This window comes from Haemaphysalis longicornis, unplaced genomic scaffold (assembly GCF_048455015.1).
Source record: "Haemaphysalis longicornis isolate Haplotype H1 unplaced genomic scaffold, Haemaphysalis longicornis Haplotype H1 scaffold_1, whole genome shotgun sequence".
In the NCBI taxonomy this organism is placed as follows: Eukaryota; Metazoa; Arthropoda; class Arachnida; order Ixodida; family Ixodidae; genus Haemaphysalis; species Haemaphysalis longicornis.
The window spans coordinates 467,574,816-467,595,864 of NW_027526203.1; the positions used below are offsets into that span (position 1 = coordinate 467,574,816).

General features: G+C 48.0%; 1 protein-coding gene across 1 annotated transcript in view; it reads left to right on the forward strand.

The window, feature by feature from the left end:
- Window positions 1-521: 521 nt before the first annotated feature.
- Window positions 522-21,049, forward strand: part of LOC144162659 (cell adhesion molecule Dscam1-like) — an 809,120-nt gene continuing 788,592 nt past the window's right edge. Inside the window, exon 1 of the mRNA XM_077693289.1 lies at window positions 522-847. Coding sequence (XP_077549415.1) covers window positions 760-847 — 88 coding nt within the window. The 5' untranslated portion in view covers window positions 522-759. The remainder of the gene's footprint in view (window positions 848-21,049) is intronic.

Genomic DNA, 21,049 nt, shown 5'->3' on the forward strand with positions numbered 1-21,049 from the left:
ATGATTGATTGCTTAACCCCGTTGGGTCACTCCTCCCCGATACCCGACTCTATTTCGAACAACAATTAATTGTTGCGGGCGGCGGTTCAGCGAGAAACGCTGGACGTCACCATTATTAAATCCATCTGCCCCTCCGACTACCTGACACCGGCGATGCGATCTGTCTTTTTTGTTTTGTTTTTTCATTCCCTTACTTCCGAATGACAGAAGCGGCACAAACTTAAAATGCCGGGCGGAGAGGAACGGGCGCGCGAAAGCGTTGACACCGGGGAAAGTGAACCTGGTGGGCAGCGGAAAGAATGCGCCGGTAGCGGAGGAAAGAGGGAGAAGGGGTGCGCAGCAAAACTTGGCCTGGAGAACGGGAAGGGAAAACGGCGGGCGTGAAAGAAAGGGCAACCGTGACGTTAGCTGATGCGCGCGCCCCCACGGCCGCCTTCAACATGGCGACCACGGGGCCCAGGCCCGGTGTTTCGACCGAGGCCCCGTCAGAGCCGCCTCGGCCGCCGGCCAGTAGAGTCGGCCTTCGGCGGAGGTGCTGCCTTTGGTGCTTCGCTCTCTCAGCGCTCCAGACGCCGCCGGCGAACCCGGCGCGGAAGAGTTGTGCTGCGCCACCTCGCTTTTGAACTCACCTGGCGCGCGGACAACAGACTAACAAGCTCGTGCTCGTGCCCGTGCTCGTGGCCGGCAATTTTCGGAATACGCGGAGAACGGGAAAAAAGGGGCCGCCTTCCGCGGACGGGACATCATCAGCCCCGTGCCATGTGGTCGCCGTGGCTGCTGCAGGCCGTGGCGGCGGCGACATTCTTCTTCCCGCCAACGTCGGTCCACGGCGTCACTGTATCCCAACGTAAGTTGTCGGGGATTTGACTGTTAATCCGTGGCTAATACTCTTAATATACCGCGGGTTTATTCTCATCTCCCAGCCATGGTGACAAGCTGCACCTTACGACCAGTCCTCTATCGCAAAGTGCAACTTGGTGCCGCAGCCAACCCGGTTATCCCGTTTATAACGCGTAGCATCGATGAAACTACGCAATTTCTGAGTTGCGTGCTCTCGCCAGCATTTCTGGGAGGCTGTCGAACGCTAACACATTGAGTGCTGCGCGCACTGCTGGTCGCTGCGCGTGTGAGCCGAGATCGTGGTTGTCGGGATGGTGATGCAGTAGAAGTTGCCGGCGTCCCTAAAATCCCCAACTCTGGGGAAGTGATCGGTTAAATCGCAAAGTCGTGTATTTGTGCGCGTATCCGGTAGCATCACTTAGAGTTCGCGCGTGACGAGGCTGTAGTTTGATGATTTCCAAACAAATGACGCTGCCCGTTACAAAAACAATAACAGCTCGTGCAGATTTCCTTTTGTACTAGAGGGAGTCCTTGTCCGATAACATGGCCGAACTTTCAGCGCGTGCACGGGGTGGATTAGCTCTAAAGTTTTTGTATTTGGCATACCAAATACTTTTCTAATAGTCTTTAATTTAGCGATTCATTAGCATTACAGGCATTAATTATTAAACGCATTCAAAACACTTTATGCTCCCCATGTTTACAGCTGACAGAATTATTCTTGCATTGATTAAAACAAAATTTGCTTGGCGTTAAGACATCGTTGTTAGCGAGTTGAAGAAAAGTTTTTTTTTTGTTGTTGTTGTGCAGGTTATCACTTCCAAAGGGAAACAGTCCCACGAAACGTGCTTTTCTGAAAACTATAAAAATTTACACCTTTACCTACGCCGACGCATTTGTTTGATTCCAACCTTCTTTCCTACGAGGCAAAAAAAAAAAGTTTGACCTGCAATTTATCGTTCCGAGGTAGACCGTCGTTATCAGTACGAGGACTTCTACGGACAGCAAGTGCTACATCTGTGCATCTAATCAGTGACCGCCAGATTGCGCAATCCGAATGCACATCATGCCAAGGGGAGATAAAAAAAAAACGGCACAATAATTTCTCAAGTGCCGCATAAGAAGACGGATGCAGTGGCTGTGAAAGGAAGACGTCCCTTGCTTAAATGCTGCTTAAATCTTTGCATGGGAAAACATGACAATGTAGTCGTTTTAATATCGCAGGGCCGGAAAATCGGATGAATATCTATCTTATCAAAGCACATGTTTATGCCGAACTTCCCTGTTACTTTACTTTACCTGGCAGCAGCTTCTTTAGAATTGTTGGTGTCGTACATTGGCTCCATGTCGGATACATATTAGCAGTAAATGCACGAGCATGCAATTTTATCTGCCAAGTTCGAACTTTCTCCTAAGCGCTACCTGCTTTGCTTGTACTTTTTTCTTTGATAATCCAGACAACCGACCAATTTTAACAGGTAATTTTTTTGCCCTGTTGGCAAGCATTCAAAGCCCGCATGATTGCAAAAACTTCGGCCGCGTACGACGTTGTGTTTTTTTAATACTAATTTTGGCGCTATTAGCAAGCATACAGGCTCCAATTTATAGCATTTGAGGCTTCGAAGTAACAAGCGCGCATTCTTTTTATTTTCGGTTTTGTAGTCCGGCTAATTTTTGCTAAAATCAGTTCAGTTCTTTCCATCTTTTTACAGCTTTTGGGTCATAACTACACAATAAAATTATCCTTTCTCCCACCGCCTGACGAGCATGACGAAGTATGTTGCACTATGAGACTTCCTAACCTTTTCTCGAATGTAGCAGTAACGCATACAAGATCATTTTTAGCCAGGTATAGCATTCCTGCTATCGTTGAATTCTTAGCATAAGTGCTTCAATTTTTACGATGTTTCTTCCAGATTCAGTAGCTGTTCGATGCGCGTTCGTTATGTTTAGTTAACGTTAACAGACGATTTTTCAGTGGGAAAATTTTTTTAGCGAACAACAGCAGACAGGGTCGTTGCAAACAATCGGTTGTCACTCAGTCCGATATAGGGGGTTCTGTAGTACAAGCACTCAGATAAGGCAATTTTATAGATCGCGTACGCTTTGCAGCCACGCAGAACGAAATTTTCCTGTCTTGTTTGTTTCAATCCCGTATTCCTAGTAGATGTCCGACGCGTTCTGAATACTCATTAACTTAACCTGTGAAAGCTACAAAAGCAGAGTTGTATCTAAAACGCCCTCATAGCGCACCTATAACTTCGGTGCGTATGACCCAAATTTGAAATTTATGTTTACCCAACCCAAAGTTTGAAATATTCACGTATTCAGTTCTTCAAAGCTTAAAAGTTGCGTAAAATAGCAGCGACTAACAAACACATCCGTGATAGACCTTACACATAGCAGGCAGTAGAACAACAGCCGCACTCGGGTTGCTGTTTAGCGCACCTTTTGGCACATTCTTTTTGCACCCGGTACTCTAATATTGTTGCATGCTTCGTTGACCGGGACTTGCGGATGAAATAAATCGGCTACACGAACAATCCATAAGCGCTTACTCCACCGAATGACGGCATAGTAATAAGGACGTTACCCGTCGCTTTTTCATGCAACTACCATTCTAACCTGTCAGCATCCTATTTAGATTCAATCGCCCAGATTCCTAACCAGGAACTCATAGGGGGCCTAAAAAACTCTCAAAGATATTGCGTCTCCTCACATGTGCCTGCTGTGAACCCTCGTCTCCCTGCGTGGGTGCAGTACCGTCCTTTTAGTTTAATTTCGGGGCAGACAAGAAACGGGGGTACGCCACCTCGTCAGGTTTCTGCCTCACTGAATAGACCTCTACTGAAAGAAACCCCGCCCTTAACATGTGAGGCAATCTGGAGACAATGCAATAGATTGCGACCTGCGAGGGGGATTAGGTTAAGGGGGATTTGGCGGACCCAGTCTTGCAAGGCCGACGGGCAACCACTCCGCCCCAGCAGCACCTTGTAAAGACGGCTCGCAACACGCCGGTTTGGTGAGAAAAGTGGGGGAATTCCACCTCAACCAAATTCGATGAGTTTGAGGTGGAGCAAGGTTGAGGTTGGAGATAGAGTTGAAGTGGGAAACAACAAAATAATCCCCTGGCTAAGTTATCGGCCATCGCACTAACCTTAAATCTGCCCACGTTTTATAACGAAACATTAAAGATGCTTACCTCGCTCAAATCTCGTTTTAACCGGTACAAAGTCAAGCAGCTCGTCGCAGGAAGCTTTTGGACGCTCAGAAAGGCACGGCAAAAATGTTTTGGTATAGAAAATTCAGTGTTAGTAATTGAGCGCGGTAACTGTAACCACTGCGTAACAATAAGTACATGATTCGCTTCAGGTGCCAGAAAGTGCATTGCGACTTCGAAATAATCGCCGAATCGACTTGTTAACGTGTGAAGACAAGATTTTCCCGCATTTGAGGCTAATTAATGTAGAGCTTGAGGTGGGGTTGAGAATATGACCAAGCGACAAAAATAAATCATTACAGTGTTGGCCGGCTCAGCCTCTATAAATAAACCGAACAACTAAGCACAGGACCAATTACCTTAGAAGTACTGCTCGGCCCAAGGCCCTCCCCTTCAGCTCAACGCAAATCACTAGTGGCGTTATTTGAATACCTGGACGAGATCGGCGTCCCTGAAATGATTTAAAATACTACTGTGATGTTCATCGAACTCTTCAGACAAACTGAACGCTGTCTTTATTTTTCTACTTCTTTTCTCGTCTTCTGCCGTTATCTATAGGGTCGTTTCTATCCTCCCCTACCCTTTCCCCCGCCGAGTAGCATGTCGGTGTTGTGATTCTGGAAAACCTCTCGGATTTCTCCTCTATTAAAGAGCTCTCTCTCCCTCCCTCCCTCTCCCTCTCCCTCCCTCCCCCTCCTCTCTCCCTCCCTCTCCCTCCCTCCCCCTCCTCTCTCCCTCCCTCTCCCTCCCTCCCTTCTCTCTCTCTCTCTCTCTCTCTCTCTCTCTCTCTCTCTCTCTCTCTCTCTCTCTCTCTCTCTCTCTCTCCTCTCTCTCTGCCCGTAATACACACTTCTTCTTGCTGACTCTGAAGAGTTACTGAGTGCAGTTATGGGCTGTCCAAACTTTGTTCGTCCGTTCTCTCGATGAGTCGAATAAGTAAACGCGCGTTGATATATTGGCCGCCCGTAGTTATATAGTGACAAATATAGGTATTCTTCCTATACACGGGCGAGCTACACACTAAGAAGTCCCCATAGGCTGTCTTAACCACAACTCTCCAGAAGGACCAGTCGAAGTGGCTAAGTGTGAAAATTTGACGAATGACGTGGCCGAGCATTCAATTTATATTAACAAGGACATCTCCACAGGGAAATGGCGCACAGAACAACGCCATTCACGCGTTGCGTGTTGTCTCTGCGTACATGCACTTTTTTTTTTTGTAAAATCATACGTTGGGCGTCGTCATTCACCGAATTAGCACACTTGGTCACTTGAATTGGTCATTCTGGAGCGCTGCAGTGAAGACGACCGAGCGGGACTCCTTAGAGTGTAGTTTTTTGTGCGCAGCACTGAAGCGGTCGCTACTATGCTTTGTCGGCTTTTTCGGTCTCGTAACCGAGCGAACGAAGAAAACACTGAGGACAGAAGGAAAACGGAGGAGGAAAGTGAGGCAAAAGTGTGAGGTTCAGGGCGGTATGCCGAAGCGGCGCCACAGAAGCCCAGCACGCGCTGCGTGATGTACGTACATCACGCAGCGCGTGCTGGGTATGATGTTGTACATACCTATGTGTGATGTTGTACATAGGTCCTTCGGCGCCCTCCTCGTTGCTCCTTTCTCCTTCATTAAAGCAACTCTCTCTTTCCTCCTCGTTGCGTTGCTCATCCGAACCACGTGACATTTACGCGGGAGTTTCAAACACGATTTACAACAACATGCCCGGGGGCGGCAACGCGCTGCGAGATAACGGCAGAGTAGCGCGCGCCGCCGTGCGTTCGATGATCACGCGATCACTTCCTGCACCGTGACTGAGAAGACTGCAGTTCGCGCTGTGGGCAAATTTCGCATTAAGAAATAGAGTAATCTCCAGCCATTTTTTACGAGTATTATGTAGCTTGTCTCGATTTTTAACAAATTTCATCACGTCTTTAGAAGTCGATGGCTTACGTTTTTTGTATTTGTAAAGGTATTCGAGGGTAATAAGACGTTATGCGCCTCTATAAATTTTAGCCAAAATTTAGCATGGGCCGATTCAGGGTTACGTTCTTCAAGGACATCGCCCCAAGTATAGTTTAGCCGAAGACCAGAAAGCGTTTAAAATCAGATAGCGTTCTCTTATTGATAAGTTGATGTGGAAACGTCTTCTTTGTTTAATGAGGTAAGTAGACAACCCAGTTAACTTAGCAAATGTAGCTAAGGGGTCATGAAAATCAAAATTTATGACTCCAGATTTTACACAACGTCTAAGGGAAATATAAAAAGCTCTAATTAAAAGTCTTATTTCAACGCTATAAAATGTTCCGAAAGATGAACACTTCTTATAAAGTCCGATTATAATTCCGCGCCATTGTAAGCAAGAAGGTTAACATTAAAATGGCCACCTAGGGTTACTGAAGATTTTTAGATTATTCACTTTTGCGTGTTCTGGGGTGAGTCTAAAAAAACATAGCTACTACTAAAGGAGCCGAGTGTGCACACAAAAGATTCAGTACCAGACATAATTGCAAGCACTAAATAGTGAAAAGTTCCGAAAAAAATTAGGAAACAATTCCTAACCCAAGAAACGTGAAACTAACGTAAATACAGCCCCTCCGATTGTCCACAGCACGGTTCATATTGTCACGAAGCCACAGATGACGCAGTTGTCTTCGAGGAAAACACGTTTATTGGAGCGAACTTGTGCTCCCCTAACAACTCAAAGAATACAGAGGCGGCGAAGCAGCAGTCAACAAAGTGACGTACGCATGCGAGCTACGGCGTGTCGAATACCCCGGCTTCTGCTCTGCAGGCTTTTAAAGACGATAGTCTTTCTTGGGCTACTTAAACCCAGAAATTTTGGTCTGTCTGTATGTCTGTCTGTCCGTCTGTCTGTCTGCGACTCGATTCAGCCACCCGGCCAAAGTAAAACAATGCATGCGCAATAGTCTTATATAGTCACAGCTATATGTGCCCGTCTAAGTCCGGTGTAATGTTCATACTTGTCAATATTGTTGAAGAACAACAAGACATTACGCATATATAAGACAACAAATTAATACAAAAGTGATATTTGCAGCGTTCCTTTATAAAAAATCGTACATGTTTGATTTTGGCGAGATTAATTACTTAATCAACTGAAGAAAAAATATCACTCCGCCGCCGCCTGCTGTCGCCCGCGCCATATAGCTTCTAGCGGGATTTGAAGAAATCAAGTGGTAACAGTTACGAAAGGTTCCACTAGATAGGTCCCACGTTCTGTTTGGAACGCACGTGGACTAGGGAAACGCGGTTCTATAAACGTTAAAGTAGGGTGCCTCGATTCACGCGCGTCTTCGCCGTACGGCAGCGTTGGCATCGAGACACCCGGTTTGGAGCAGTGGAACGCGGGAAATTTAAAATGATTTAAGCAAACCTTTGGCGTCTTTACCTTGGGAGGAGCATGACGCAAGAGGAACAACATGAGAGGTGAGCGGGAAAGCGAAGGGAAGCATTTACTTGGCAAAAGTCGGTAATGACTATCGTCTTTTGACGGCATTTGCAACGAAAGGAGCAGATACGCGGCCAATTTTTTATCTTTCGGCTTGTGTGGTTCTCGAACCGTCGATTCACATCTGGAACATTGTATAGATCCAGGAAGATTATTCTGGCCTGTTCACGTTAGATGGTAATGCTCTCCCTATCAGAACTGATAACACATGCGGCACAGAAAGAAAAGAATGGAACACGCGCTTCCCTTGGCACAGAGATAACACAGACCGGCGCAGCCGGGCGGTAAAAGCAAAACACAAATAAACACAATGCATGGTTCGCGGCAATATAGTACGATTTCTTGTGCGCGGATTGTGTACACATCTTCAGAAACAACAAACCACATTTTAAAATACGTTATATAATCTAAACGTACTTTAACCTTGCTAAAAGAACAAACAAGTTGATAATGCCTGCCAAGAGGGGCGCAAACTGTCACCGTGGGTAAATTACCACAACAGGTTGCACCGATTGTGTCCACTTTTTTTTTTTAAAACCTCAAACTCCTAATCATCCAGCCTTCCCGGTCCATAATATCGACCAAGTTTTGGGGACAATGTTTACCGTCACAGAACTCATCAATTATTATTTCAGGTTATACGGGCGCACACGTGTTCTAGGGCGATTGGAAAAGCGTTACTGAACCTTTTTTATAGAAAGCCTGTAGTTCACATAACGCAAGAAACTTTTATTTCGAAGCTGCGCTACACTTAACACTACACGTTTCGTCATTTCCTTTCACGAAATAATTGAAACCGACGCACCAGTTTTCGGGTAAGTAACCACACAGCTCCTTGCAAGCCCCAGGCGCTCTTGCCAAATGTTATCCCATCAGCGAGTTTCCGGCGAGGCGCACAGATTTACAGCAGGCAGTCGTTTATGAGGAGGGAATTCATCCACCGCTGGAAGAGTCAAGCGTGGTTTCCGATTGGCACACTTTTTAAGTATTACAAATAGCCTTATTGGGTTGGGAGGCAGTTAACGTTCGCCGTTAGCTCTTTCTGTACTCCGCAACCACGCAAACTGTTTTCCACCTTGCTGCGATGATAATGTTTCACATCGATGCTTTAGAAGGAGGTTGATTTCGTGTTGAACATTCTCGCGGTGGCGAAAAACGATGTACTCCGGCAAAGCTAATGGTGCAGGGAAGGCTCACGGAAATAAATCATTGCCCGTCATAGCACACGTATTCATTTTATTTGAAGTGTGAGAAGTCCTCGTCACGTGGTTGAGCCAATACAAGGGTCACATCTCTGCAGTACCTCCTGGGGCGGTATTCTCGTCTTTTGTCCGTTTTCTGTCCGTTTCAAAAGCGTCCGTTTTGGGCAAGCCCTGATTGGCCAAAAGCGAATACCCGGGTGTGACGCCATGCAAGCACGGCAGAGCTATGAGCCGCGGCTTCGCGGAGCAGATGATTGGGAGCAGACAATTTTTCTTCGCCTTGTTGTAGGTTTGCTGGCGGAACAATAAACACATAAAATATAGTTTAAAATAGGTTTATTCGTTTAAAATGTGTTTACAAGAACAGTTGCGCAAAAGTCAAACCAAAGCCCGCCTACAACTGTAAGTACGTCACAATAAAACTGACGCCAAACGGACAAACACGAGAATACCGCCCCTGGGCAGCTTATATTATTATTTTCCATTGCTCTACAATCGCTTCATTCCCGATTTCTGGTTGCTTGGTCTCTTGTTTCCTCGCGTCATGTAAATGGTGCACGTGGCTCCAAAGAGACAGCCGTTCTCTTGCTTGTTCGTTCACTTGCTTGCTCTTCTTATTGCTTTCTGCTTGATCGATTGGAAGACTTAATGCCGCATTATATAAACACGAAGGTATTGTAAAAGAAGGTTTATAACGTTCTTTTCAGTTCCCTGGAACACGTGTGCGCCTTTTTTAACCTCAATTAATAATTCATGAGCGCTTTAATGGTTAGCATTCTCGCGAAGGTTAATCGCTAACAGGTCTGTCATGCCTGTATAATTAAGGGTTTATGGAGAGCCGTTATATGTTTATTATACGGTGTAGTATTGGCTACCCCACTTATGTTGCTACAACAGCACCTTCAATTCATTCCAACTGATCTGTTTCCTTCGATAGAAACTACAACCTATGCGTGAGGCCGTTATGTGAATAAGTGCATAGTCATACGATCTTCGCTAAAGGAGTTGTGGTTGCGCCGCCCGGTTAAAAAATACTTTTCGAGAAGATTCGGTCCTAATTAAGTACGCGGCCCACGCCAATTGCCCATAAAAGCAGTCCTAATGTCAATGTAGGGGAAATAGCTACTTTTGAATGTCCTGATTTGAAAATAAAACATTGCCCTGGAAGGGCTTTTCGTCACCTACACTGAGAAAGAGAGAGAGAGAGAGAGAACTCTTTAATATGGGCTGGAGAGGTCAGCTCTGGCTACGGCAGTGCTTGAAACGCCAGATGGGGATGATTACAATGCAGTGAAGTGAATGTGACAGACTGGGAAGGCAACAATCACCTACACTGAGAATGTTGCCTTACCCTACGGCGGCTCTTCCATGAGCGAAGCTCATTTTAATGGAGTACAGAGTTAATGTTTCATAGATGCACTCTAAGGCAATCCCGTGTTTCAGCCTCATCTCAATGCACTTAAGGGATCAATTCACGCAGCCAACAAAGCAAATTCGTCGATGACAGCAACGTGCATGTCATTGACACAAAAATGTGGGGACTGCGCGGTGGCACTGCGCAGTGCAGGACGTCACGATGGCATCGCGCGATGCCACAGCGCAGACGAACAGTAAGTGTCAAATCGTATGCTCGACATTCGTTGTATGATCCTCATTCGGCAAAATTTTATTGTTCGCTGATTACTCAATCGAATGCATTGTGATGAATATGAACCCCAGGATTGTCCTACAGTGTCTTGGAGCAAAAAAAATTCCCCCGCATTTCCCCGAGGGGGAGAATGTGAAAGTGCGAATGCACGGTTGTCGGCCCGCTTGCGGCGCTTGCGCTCGGCCCCCGCAGCCCACCGCCTCGCCGCCTTCTCTTCCATCTCTTCCATCGGGTTTGTAGTATCACGTGTACACCATGGTTATCAAGCCGCTATAACGCCGCTGAGTCGCCAACGCACGCCGCTGACGACGTAGTTTGAATGCGTTAAAGATATAAGGCGCGTTACTGACAATATCAGCGTCGCTTCCGTGGCTTATTCGGTAGAGCGTCGGGCTGCGGCCCGCAAAGTCCTCGGATCGAAACCTGGCGCCGGATGCTGTTTCTTCTTTAAAGAGCGCTGCGGACGCCGCCGACGCCGCCGCCGCCGCCGCCGACGCCGGCGGTGGATGGTTTGGGGTCGCTTATAAAGAGCATTCGCTCTTAAAAAACTGTGCAGCCCATTTTTGTCAGAGCACACATGTTACGCGTGGCGAGAAAGGCGCGCGCTGCTCTACCTCCGCGCCACCGGGAATCGCGGTTGAAGAGTGCAGTGCGCACATAGTAACCAACGAGCCAGTCGACCGCCGACTAAACTAGCAAGCGTCGTCGTCACGCGTGCCAGAATCCGCTGGGCCGCATTCCTCGCGACTTCCTTATGCGCCGCCGAGAGTATTATTGTGCCGCGTGCGCATACCGCCTTCATGGCGACACGGTCGTCGGGGGAAACGCAACGCGGCCAATCCCGCCGCGGGAGCATTGCGCGCGCCGCCGCCAAAGTTATGGGATTCATTTCGGCCGCCAGGCGCAGTAAACCACGCTCTGGCAGGCGCGTGCGTGTGGGGGTGGGAGGGGTGGGGGGGAACGCGGGCTATGCCGATATTAAACGATCGTGCTCGCAGCGGCGCGCATCGCGCCAGAAGCATGTAGCTTGAAACGGACGATGTATGCGCAGGCAGACGGAATGCAGCGCCGCTGGGATGGGAGAAGCGGCAGTTTTCTAAGCCGGAGATGGGTGCTGCCTCGGGGAAAAACAGTCGCCCCAAAATGGCGCGCACTAAAATTTGATCGAGATGAGTAGATTAGAACAAATAGGGAGTGAAAGGAAGCTCGCTTCTACGCAACTAAGCATGCAAAAAATGGCGCATAGGAAGTTAGCTAGTTCCCAGGAATCGTTTGTTTGTAAATGCGGCAAAGAATTGTGGTATCTGCTATGGGTATACGAATGCGGTAGGGCGATTTTAGAAAATGTCGCAGCCCCACACTTGAGGGAATTCACTCGAACCATCTCTATTATACTTCTGGCTGATTCGGAAAACAATGCGCGAGTTTATAAGAAACTTTGCCGTACGTTGAAGGGCTCTAGTTGGTCTAAAATATTCTGTGGCCATGCACTGCGGCGCGGCCCATAGCACTGGGTAGCTTCAGTACTTAAAACGCCAGCTCGACCTTTCTCAGTCTTTTTAACCCATGGTTTACTGTAACAATACACACTTACATAAGGCAAAGTACAAGCTAGGTTAATGTTCTGAATTATTTTGCCAAGTCGACTTTAATTCGCTGATATGATATATTAACCCTAAATATAATATGTTTCTGTTTAAATACGCCCCAGTAAAATTGGAAGTGGAGTGAATGCCATTTAAGATTTGCAATTGTTATTACCATCAAAGAAGGCTATTTGCTAGTAGTGAGCACGTGTGGACATCGAAATTTACACTAATTGAATCAAATAAAGCTTGTGACAACACCTTTTTTATTGTTAAAACTACCCTTAAGGGCCGCGGAAATGGGTATTACATAGGGGGGGGGGGGACAATTTAAAAACCAAAACATAAGAAACCTACTGGAACACACTGTAAACGTGGTGAAAAATATTCTCAGCGAATGTACATACGTAGAGAAAGCACATCAACGAAAGTAACGTTATATAAACAAAAACAATGCAACATTGAAGAGAAAAAGAATCTAGGTGGCACTAAATGGAACAGACAAACATAACAGTGTTGGTCGCGGAAAGTGTTTACATGTCTCACAGGGCTCTGCAGAATGCGTCGTAGTTACTGATGATGGCGATGTGGCAAGGCAAGTCGTTTCATAGTTTTATCGCTAATAACAGTGGTGAATATTTGTACATGTTAGTGCGCGCAAATGGGGTGAATACTTTTAACGGGTGATCGGTACGGAGGGAGATGTGCGGTGCCGGCTGGATGTGTAAATTACGGAACGAGGATGCGCTAAGGTAAATTGAAAAAAATACTTCACTGCGAAGTTTTGGCTATGTTGTTTCAAGGTTTCTAAGTTTAGGCTAGTTCGGAGTTGGGTTATACTGTCGCGCGTGTAGTTACGCAAAATAAAGCGAATAGCGCGATTTTGGACTGCTTCGAGGGATTTCCTAAGATGCGTTTGATGAGGGTTCCAGATGATAGCTGCGTATTCGAGTTGTGGCCTTACAAACGAGGTGTATGCAGTCAGTTTGGTTTCAGTTGTGGCCATGTAAAGTGATTTACGTAGTAGTCCTAGGGTCTTGCTTGCTGGCTTTGTCATGTAGTCTATATGGGCGTTCCATGTAAGATTGGAAGTGAGGATTACGCCTAGGTATTAGATGCAGAGCATCTGATTCACTCGCCTTGTCCCTCCGGCGTCGTCGTCGTTGTTGTCGGCGTTGTCCACCCCTCCCCCATTCTCCTCGCCGCGCCAGCTGCGCTCTCCGCCGTTCACCCCCTCTCCTCTCCGTTAGCGAACGCTCTCTCGCGAAGGGCATTGGATTGGATTCGATTGGCTTGGCTTGGTTTGGATTGGATTGGATTTGGATTGGATTAAAGTGGATTGTGTTGCGTCATAGCCGCGGCACGTTGCGTCATAGCCGCGGTAGACGCGCTGGGGCCGGCGCATGTGCAGTACTCTCTCTTCCGCGGTTTCCTCTCCTTCGGGCGCGCTGCGCATATAACCGGTGTGCCGTTCTCCGGCGAAGCAACATCCACGCTTGGCTCAAACACCTAGAGTCCACGCCGCTTTACAAGTACGCCAACGTCGTCATCGACTGGGACCGGCTTACTCAGTCCCCTCAACGTTATGCGCGCTATAAAACGCGGTCCCTTCTCCGCTCCGCCTATGCGTCGCATCTACACAGGGGTTCCCGCGAGGGGAGGTGGGAGTTTTTATAATGGGTTTCACGGGCAATGTTGGAGTCATAAATAGAACAATCAAAGGTGAGAGGTGAACGTACGTTGGTGAATATCATGACTTTAGTCTTTTCAATGTTTATACGCATTAGCCACTTAGCGCACCAGGATGATAGGGCGTTTAAGTCTTTTTGTAGAAGTAGAGAATCATTTATGCAGATATTTCGCGGTACAGAACAGAATCGTCAGCATAGAAACGGATCTGAGATGAAATGAAGTCGGGGATGTAATTGATGTACATCAAAAACAACAGCGGACCCAACACAGAACCTTGCAGCACCCCGGATGTGACTGAAACGGGTAACGAGATGGTATCATTAATTGCGACACACTGAGATCTATTCATTTTGTTACCCGCATTATCGTAGTGCTAAGCTTTACAGCTTTACAGCTGCGCTATGCCGGTATTGCATGAGGGAGTTGCTCATTGGCCACTCAGAGAAAAATTCCGGAGCCTAAGTGAAATGTCACTCTAGTAGTGCTGTCTCTTACGTTTCGTTCATTCCACGTCTCACGCGGTTGCCTTAGGAGCGGCTCAAAATGCACCGCTGCGTCGATTGCCCGTGAGACCAATAAAGAGGCTGGAAGTTTCTCTTGAACATGATGCCCCTTAAAGATCTGACGTGACGTGGCAGCCAGCCTTTTTAAGGTGAAACTTGCTATGCGGAACGTAGTGTTTCTCCGTATATCTGGGGGATGCCTGGTGACGTACGTATATGCTACCATTCGTGGAATTGGCTTCCCCAACCAGGATCACGCCTTCGCAATGAAGGAGCGGCTCGGTTAAAATCAGGCCTCACAGCGGGCTATCAGCTCGATTACTGGGCGCTTTAAATCATTAAATTAACATTAAACATTAACATTAAATCATGCATTAAATCATGCAAGATGGGCACTTTGCTTCCGCCCAGTAACACAAAAGAAACAGTGCGCTACGCGGGAACACCGGCAACGTAAATTAAGTAGGTCGACACGAATCGCTGTTGTCTCCACCCTGCGCAGAATGCGGCCGACAATGTTCACAGATGGTGGCAACAAAAGAGCTCAGTCTTCTTTGCCTGGCGCGTATCTACATGGCGAATCTGCGTGACGCCGGCCACACGGGGCGCCGTCCACGTAGCTCGGAGCGCGCAGCACGGCGCGGGGCATCAGTGTGATTGGCCTGGGGCAGCCGCGGGGCCGAGCGCGATTCCGGCGGCCGATAGCTGCGCGTGAACCCGGAGAGCGCGCAGGGACGGTCACGTCGCTGGCCAAGAGCGGCAAGAGGCCAGTGGCGCGGAAGGCGATGACTGATCGCGCCTTTGTTTTGGGGGGAAGGCAGGCAAGGGGACCTCAATGCCACGGGGTCGAGCGGCTCACTCGAGAAATTAATCTCTCGGAATAATGAACAACGGCGCTGGTGCGGCCGGAAGGACGGCGACTCTGCCGCCGTTGCCGCTCATCGAACCATCTGGTCGCTGCATTAATGATCCATGCGAGCTTGACCGGGTCCGTCCTCTCCCCACGCAGCCCGTTTACTCAAACAGCCACCTCCTCCCCCGAGCTCTTCTTCGTTGCCCACTCCGCCTCACCGTGCGGTGCAAATACAGCGCGACTCTTCGGGCTTCTGCTCCTGCTGCTGCAGCGCCCGCTTTAGAATCATCCTGTTTGACGCCTCTGCGCTGCGCCCCTTAACGCCTAGCTTCGCTCACCGCTTCTGCCTTCATAGTCCCCGCACTCCCGTCCCATTCGTTCCTGCATATCCTGAAGCATATCCGCACGCAACTATACCGCCTTTCACCGAATACGCGTTGCTCCTCGAACTGCCTGGAAGGTTACCTCTTCTAGTCTGCATCCCTCAGCCGAAGTATAGCTCCTACCAGCATGTGTGCATCTTACTCAACATCATACAACCCTAAGCCAGCTAAGACAGCATCATTCGCTTCGCCCCGCATCGCTCAGGTAGGGCTTAGACAAGCGCTGCTACGATCGCAGTTAAAGCTCCTTACCTTTCTTTCGGGCAAACAGTAAAGCTTTTCTTAAGAAGCAAAGGAATTAGCCCATATTCTTGTCCTCCGTGTGCAGGCAAGGGCGTGGCTATTCCGTACTGATGGTGAGCTCGTGATCCCTCTTTTGATTACCTATGATGTTGATCAATGAAAATCTAAAAGGAAAATTTTCAGGTTTCGCATGTTTGCGAGCAATATGGCGACGCAGTGTTGGAAATTCTGAGCAGCGCTTCGGTGAGGCATGTAAGATCACGCGCCTGTTTGGCGAGTCTGCTATACTAAGCGCCAACAGCGAGGTCATATTCCCGAGAGACAAAAAAATTCCCGCGCCTTCCCACGAGGGGAACACGAGTAAATGCAGAGCATTGGGGCCTCAGTACTGATTGAAGGCAGTGTTGCTTCCATCGCTTCTTCCGTGATGCTGGAGTAGCAGACACGAGTAAACGTGGGCACGAGCGTCAACCAAGGAAGGAAGGAGCAACGCAGTGACTGAAACACGAGCGACCGCTAGCCGCTATATTTGCAGCGCGCGCAGTAGAGGGAGAGCAGTACGGGGGGGAGAGCGCGCATGCGCAAGCAGCGCGCGCCCTTCCACGCCCCACCGCGCTGCTATCACGCACCTGTCACGCCGAGACCGCGGCGGAGCGAACGGGCTGACTACGACGCATGCGCGCGCCAGCTGCTGTTGAGAGAGAGGAGGGAAGGAGAGGCGCACCTGTTGCGGACGCGGAGCTGTTGACACCGTCCGACACAGGAATAGGCGAGGCTAAGAAATGCTCTGCATTTAAAACACGGACAAGTCGGGTCACAACAGAACATTTCCCGCTCAAAATGTGGGATGCTACAAATGTCGAACACGGAGTGGCAGAGCTTGCAATGGTAAAGATATCTGAAGAAGAAAACTCATGTTATTGCCAACGTACACATAAAATGCACCAGGCAACTTTTTATAGTCGGCCCTCTGTTCTGAACTCGGAAAACGTGTTACCATGTCACGATTTAGGATGGCGGGCTTCTTGTCACAAAAAACGCAATGTAACCAAAGCGAGCACTTTCATTATAGTTTGTTTATTAGTTTTTCATCATAAGAAACAGCTTTACAGTCAAATAAACTACGAAGAAGCTACACGAGATCCAATATAAGCGCTCAAAAACACTTTTGTGTTTTGCTTTTTTTTAAATCGATGGCATCAAACAATATTTTTAACATCTTCGAAAGGATTAAGAGATACATAGCGAAAAATGAATAAAACAGCAAAAAGCGGACCATGTGCAAACATTTGATCATTGATTGGTAGAAACATTGAAAAGTGGGAAAACAGTTTTGTGCCAAGCCTCGGGTGTAAAATCCACGATGGAAATGCGGCATGAATAAAGAATGCGCGGGCTCTCCCAATCTCGGAAATTTCATAAACCATATTTTTTTCTCAGCATGGAACTCCCCGTACCGCTTCTCTATAGCCCCCCCCCCCTCCCCCCCACCTCCCCCGTTCCGCTTCTCTATACCCACTCGACACCCCATTCCCGTTAAAGGGGTCCTTAAATACGTTCCGCCGATGCATGCATGTACATGTAACCAAATAAGACAATGTATTAGCAATCTCCTCCCGCAAGAATTTTGTTAAAGCGATGAGTATTAGCTGAGAAATCGTAAATCAAAAACCGCGCATTATCGTCGCGCCGCGTTTCCTCCTCCTTTCGCTGTTGACGGCGCGGAGCCTTCCCTCCCATGATGCTGCGCGCTTCAGCGGTGACGTATTTCCGCTATGGCGCTCCTCATACTGCCGTCTGCTACGGGCAAGCTTTGTTGACACCATGAATCCCGCACTCCGCTCAAGGCTGGAAAAGCGAACGAAAAATCTGGCCGCATTTGTGCGGCGGCCTGGCCTTGCCCTTTCGCGGTGTGCGTTGCTGCAGGGCAGCACATGACTTTTAATCGGCGGCGAACTCGCAGCCGCTCGGGGTGGATCGTGCGCTCGGTCCCTTTCATGCACCGCGCACTGTTTATCCAAAAAGCGCCGTATAAGATGTGGCCCCGCTGGTGCCGGGTCTTATTTTGCGGTGGTGGTAATTCCTGCCGGCGGCATGTGAAAAAGACATTTTAAACCGATACAGAACCCGTGCACAAAACGCTTCAATCATGTGACCAGTTAAGCTTGGGGCGACGCGTGGTGAAGAGCGGCAACGTTTGCAAAACATGCTCCGGCGCGGCTCTGAGCTTTCTAGTGCTGGAGCGAGCGCCATTTCTTTGACAATCTCAAACATCGGTTGCCTTGGCAACAAGGCACAAACCTCCCCAGAAGTTAGTTACGGTTGCGTGATCCCGGTTCAGCTCGGGGCCCCACCTCGCGACATGTGGGCACTGCAGGCGTACCACTCACTCCCATTGGGAAGTGCGAGATGCGTTTGGCATTACAGGAGGCGATGGTGTGTGTGTCGTGTTGTGGACGCCTTTGTTTCGCGATGAAATGCGACGTTGTGCTTCTGCGGGTGGATAGTGCTTCCCATGGTCTGGATTATCTTTCTCGAGCGACGTACGACTCAACCTCGCATGGGGTATGTGCAGTGTGCGTGGCTAAAAGCCATATCGGCTTGCGCGCCAGAGTTAAGTGACTTGCTGTTCGTCCCCGCAAACCGTGCGCGAGGTGAGTGCCGAATTTACGACGGGCAGGAGGAGGCATCCTATCGTCTGTCAATCGCGGTTCAGACTTGCAACGCATGTTGTGACGTTGTGTTCGTTCGAAACGCATCTCTGGATTGTTTTGAAGTGGAATAAAATGTATCCGTCAAACCCGGGCATTCGGCTCAGGGCGTTCTCTGCGATTGCACGAAAGAAATGCCACGGGGCTTCAACGCTTTCTTTACGGAACGTACTCAGGTAAGAGAATATCCATGTCGTGTTATGGCCGTGTTGCATTCAATACAAACGGTTAAGTGTTTGTTTTACACTTGTTTCGTTTGTCGTAAAATGCCCAAGCACTCCGGCACTCCGCTGGCAGATCAGCCGGCGAGCCGACGCTGACCAGACGACTCATCTCTTTGCCGGAAGTGCGTGAAAAAGCCGCCCAATAGCAGGATGATTAGCTCATGACGAACATCTGGGAATCGATGATGTAGACATGTGAAGATGGCGGCGTCCAAAAACACGAAGGAAAGGGTGAGAAAAAAGCGACAAACTTTGCAACAAAAGTGTGAGCTTTCCGCTGCGCGTAAAAGAGTAATACTTGGCCCAGATGACCTTGACGACCCAATCTAACGATTGCGCTACTTCATTTAGTGTGCTCAAAACGCCTTTCAGGGCCCCTTTAAGCCCACCTGTTGCAGTTTTTAGAAAGTGCTATGTCAGTAGTTTTACCGTGACTAAAAATTTGCTAATCATAGAGCGAGCGTCACTAACAGTAGGGATGTATACTTTCCGATTCGAAGTTATTCGTACATAATAAGTACGTGGTGAATTATAACAAAAATGCGAACCAGCACAGATTTGGCTTTCCGAATAAATAGAAACATCAACGTCACACTGAGTGCTGCCACGCCAAATTTTCTTTTATCTCGAAACCTATAAGTCGAGCTATCTTCATGGGGGTTTGGTTGCGCACTGGTGGACTTCAATATATATATAAATTTATCACTCGCCTCGGGAATTTTCCCCAAATTGTTTCGACTTTATTTCTGTTGCCTTTCTCTAACATTCTGGGTATATATCGTCCCATGCTATAGGCGGATAGCAAAGTGCAAGATAACATGAAAGCGAGATTCTAATCGCGAGCCCCCCCCCCCCCCTCTCTCTCTCTCTCTATATATATATATATATATATATATATATATATATATATATATATATATATATATCCCCCTCTCTCTCTCTCTCTCTCTATATATATATATATATATATATATATATATATATATATATATATATATATATATATATAGAATATATAGATATAGATATATCTTGCTTCCCTACTTTCTTCTCTTTCTCTTGCTTTTCTACATCCTTCTCTCTTCACATCTTGAAACTTCATTTGATGTTCCGCGTGGCAAAAACACGGACCGAAGAAAAAATTCCACTGGGCGAGCTGGACTGAGAAACCAAATCCGCCATGAAGAAACAAAATTCAACCGCAGCAAGCTCAATCATGCCTCAGCAGAGGACGCTAGCAGACAAGGGTTCTTTCCCTCCATGGTGGCTCAGTGGCTAAGGCTTTGGGCTGCTGAACTCGAGGAAGCAGGTTCGATACAGACCGCGGTGGCTGTTTTGCAGATGGAGGGGAAAACCGAAAACGTCGAGTGTTGAGACTTGGGCGCATGTTGAAGATCCCCAGGTGCTCAAAATTGATTAGGAGCCTTCCACGACGGCGCACTTTATAGCCCATGTGTAGCTTCGGTGCGTTAAGCGCCATAATCCAAAAAAAAGGATGCCATCCCTCCCTGCGAAAGTGGATACCCAGCTAAGCTGTTGTAAACCACCACACATGCTGATGGGGGGACCCTGTTCCTCGTTGTCTCGGCGGGCTTCTCTAGTGGCAAATGCTGGGTCCTGACAGATGCGCTCGGCGTCTTTGGCGAGAACTGCTGGGTCTTGCATAGCCTGACGCATGCGCTGGTTCTGGAATGACGTCAACCTCCCTCCCCTTTAGAGAGCAACTGCAAACCTAATCTTTACCAGAACACATGGGGGGGGGGGGGAGTCCCATTGTTCCCTGGCGCCCTATCATCCATCATGTCGTTTCGTTGTTTGTTTTGTGGTTTTTTCTTTACACAAATACTGACCAAACGCATGCGCCAAACTAAACGCATGCGCTCGGCGTCTTGGGCGAGAACTGCTGCGTCCTGCCTGGATTTTTCGTTTACGACACGAAATTTTCCGACCAAGGAGAGTATAATAGCTCCGCTGTAAAAAGTCAGTGGGTTCTTATCTTGTTGGCGCTGTCACCACTACACTTTCCAGCGTTGCCACAAGCAGTCAGCGGAAGGGGAAATGACGCAATCTTGTTGTTCCAGTCGAATACAATTTGTCGGAGCAAGTTAGAGCTTTCGTCGCGGAGTTGTTTCAATCCAATCGACCCGCGAAACTCGATTCTTGTTATTCTGGGAGCCAGAAAACATGCTTCAAGGCGACCAGTGGAATTGGTCACAAGTAAAGTGACACCAAAATGTATCTGTTTTGGGCGAAATTGCAAGTGAAGGAAGGCTTACACACTAGCGACGTAATGGCTGACAATAAGCAATGCGTTGAATCCCCGAATTCTCACGGGGCATTAAAAACGTTCACCGATGATTTCAATGCTCTCTAGTTGAAAATTTGAGCGCAGCTTTTTTAGGACTATTGATTTTGCGAGTTTTTTGGGGCAAAGAAAGACCTGCGTCTAATCTGGCGCCATCTCTTAGCCGCAGCAGACC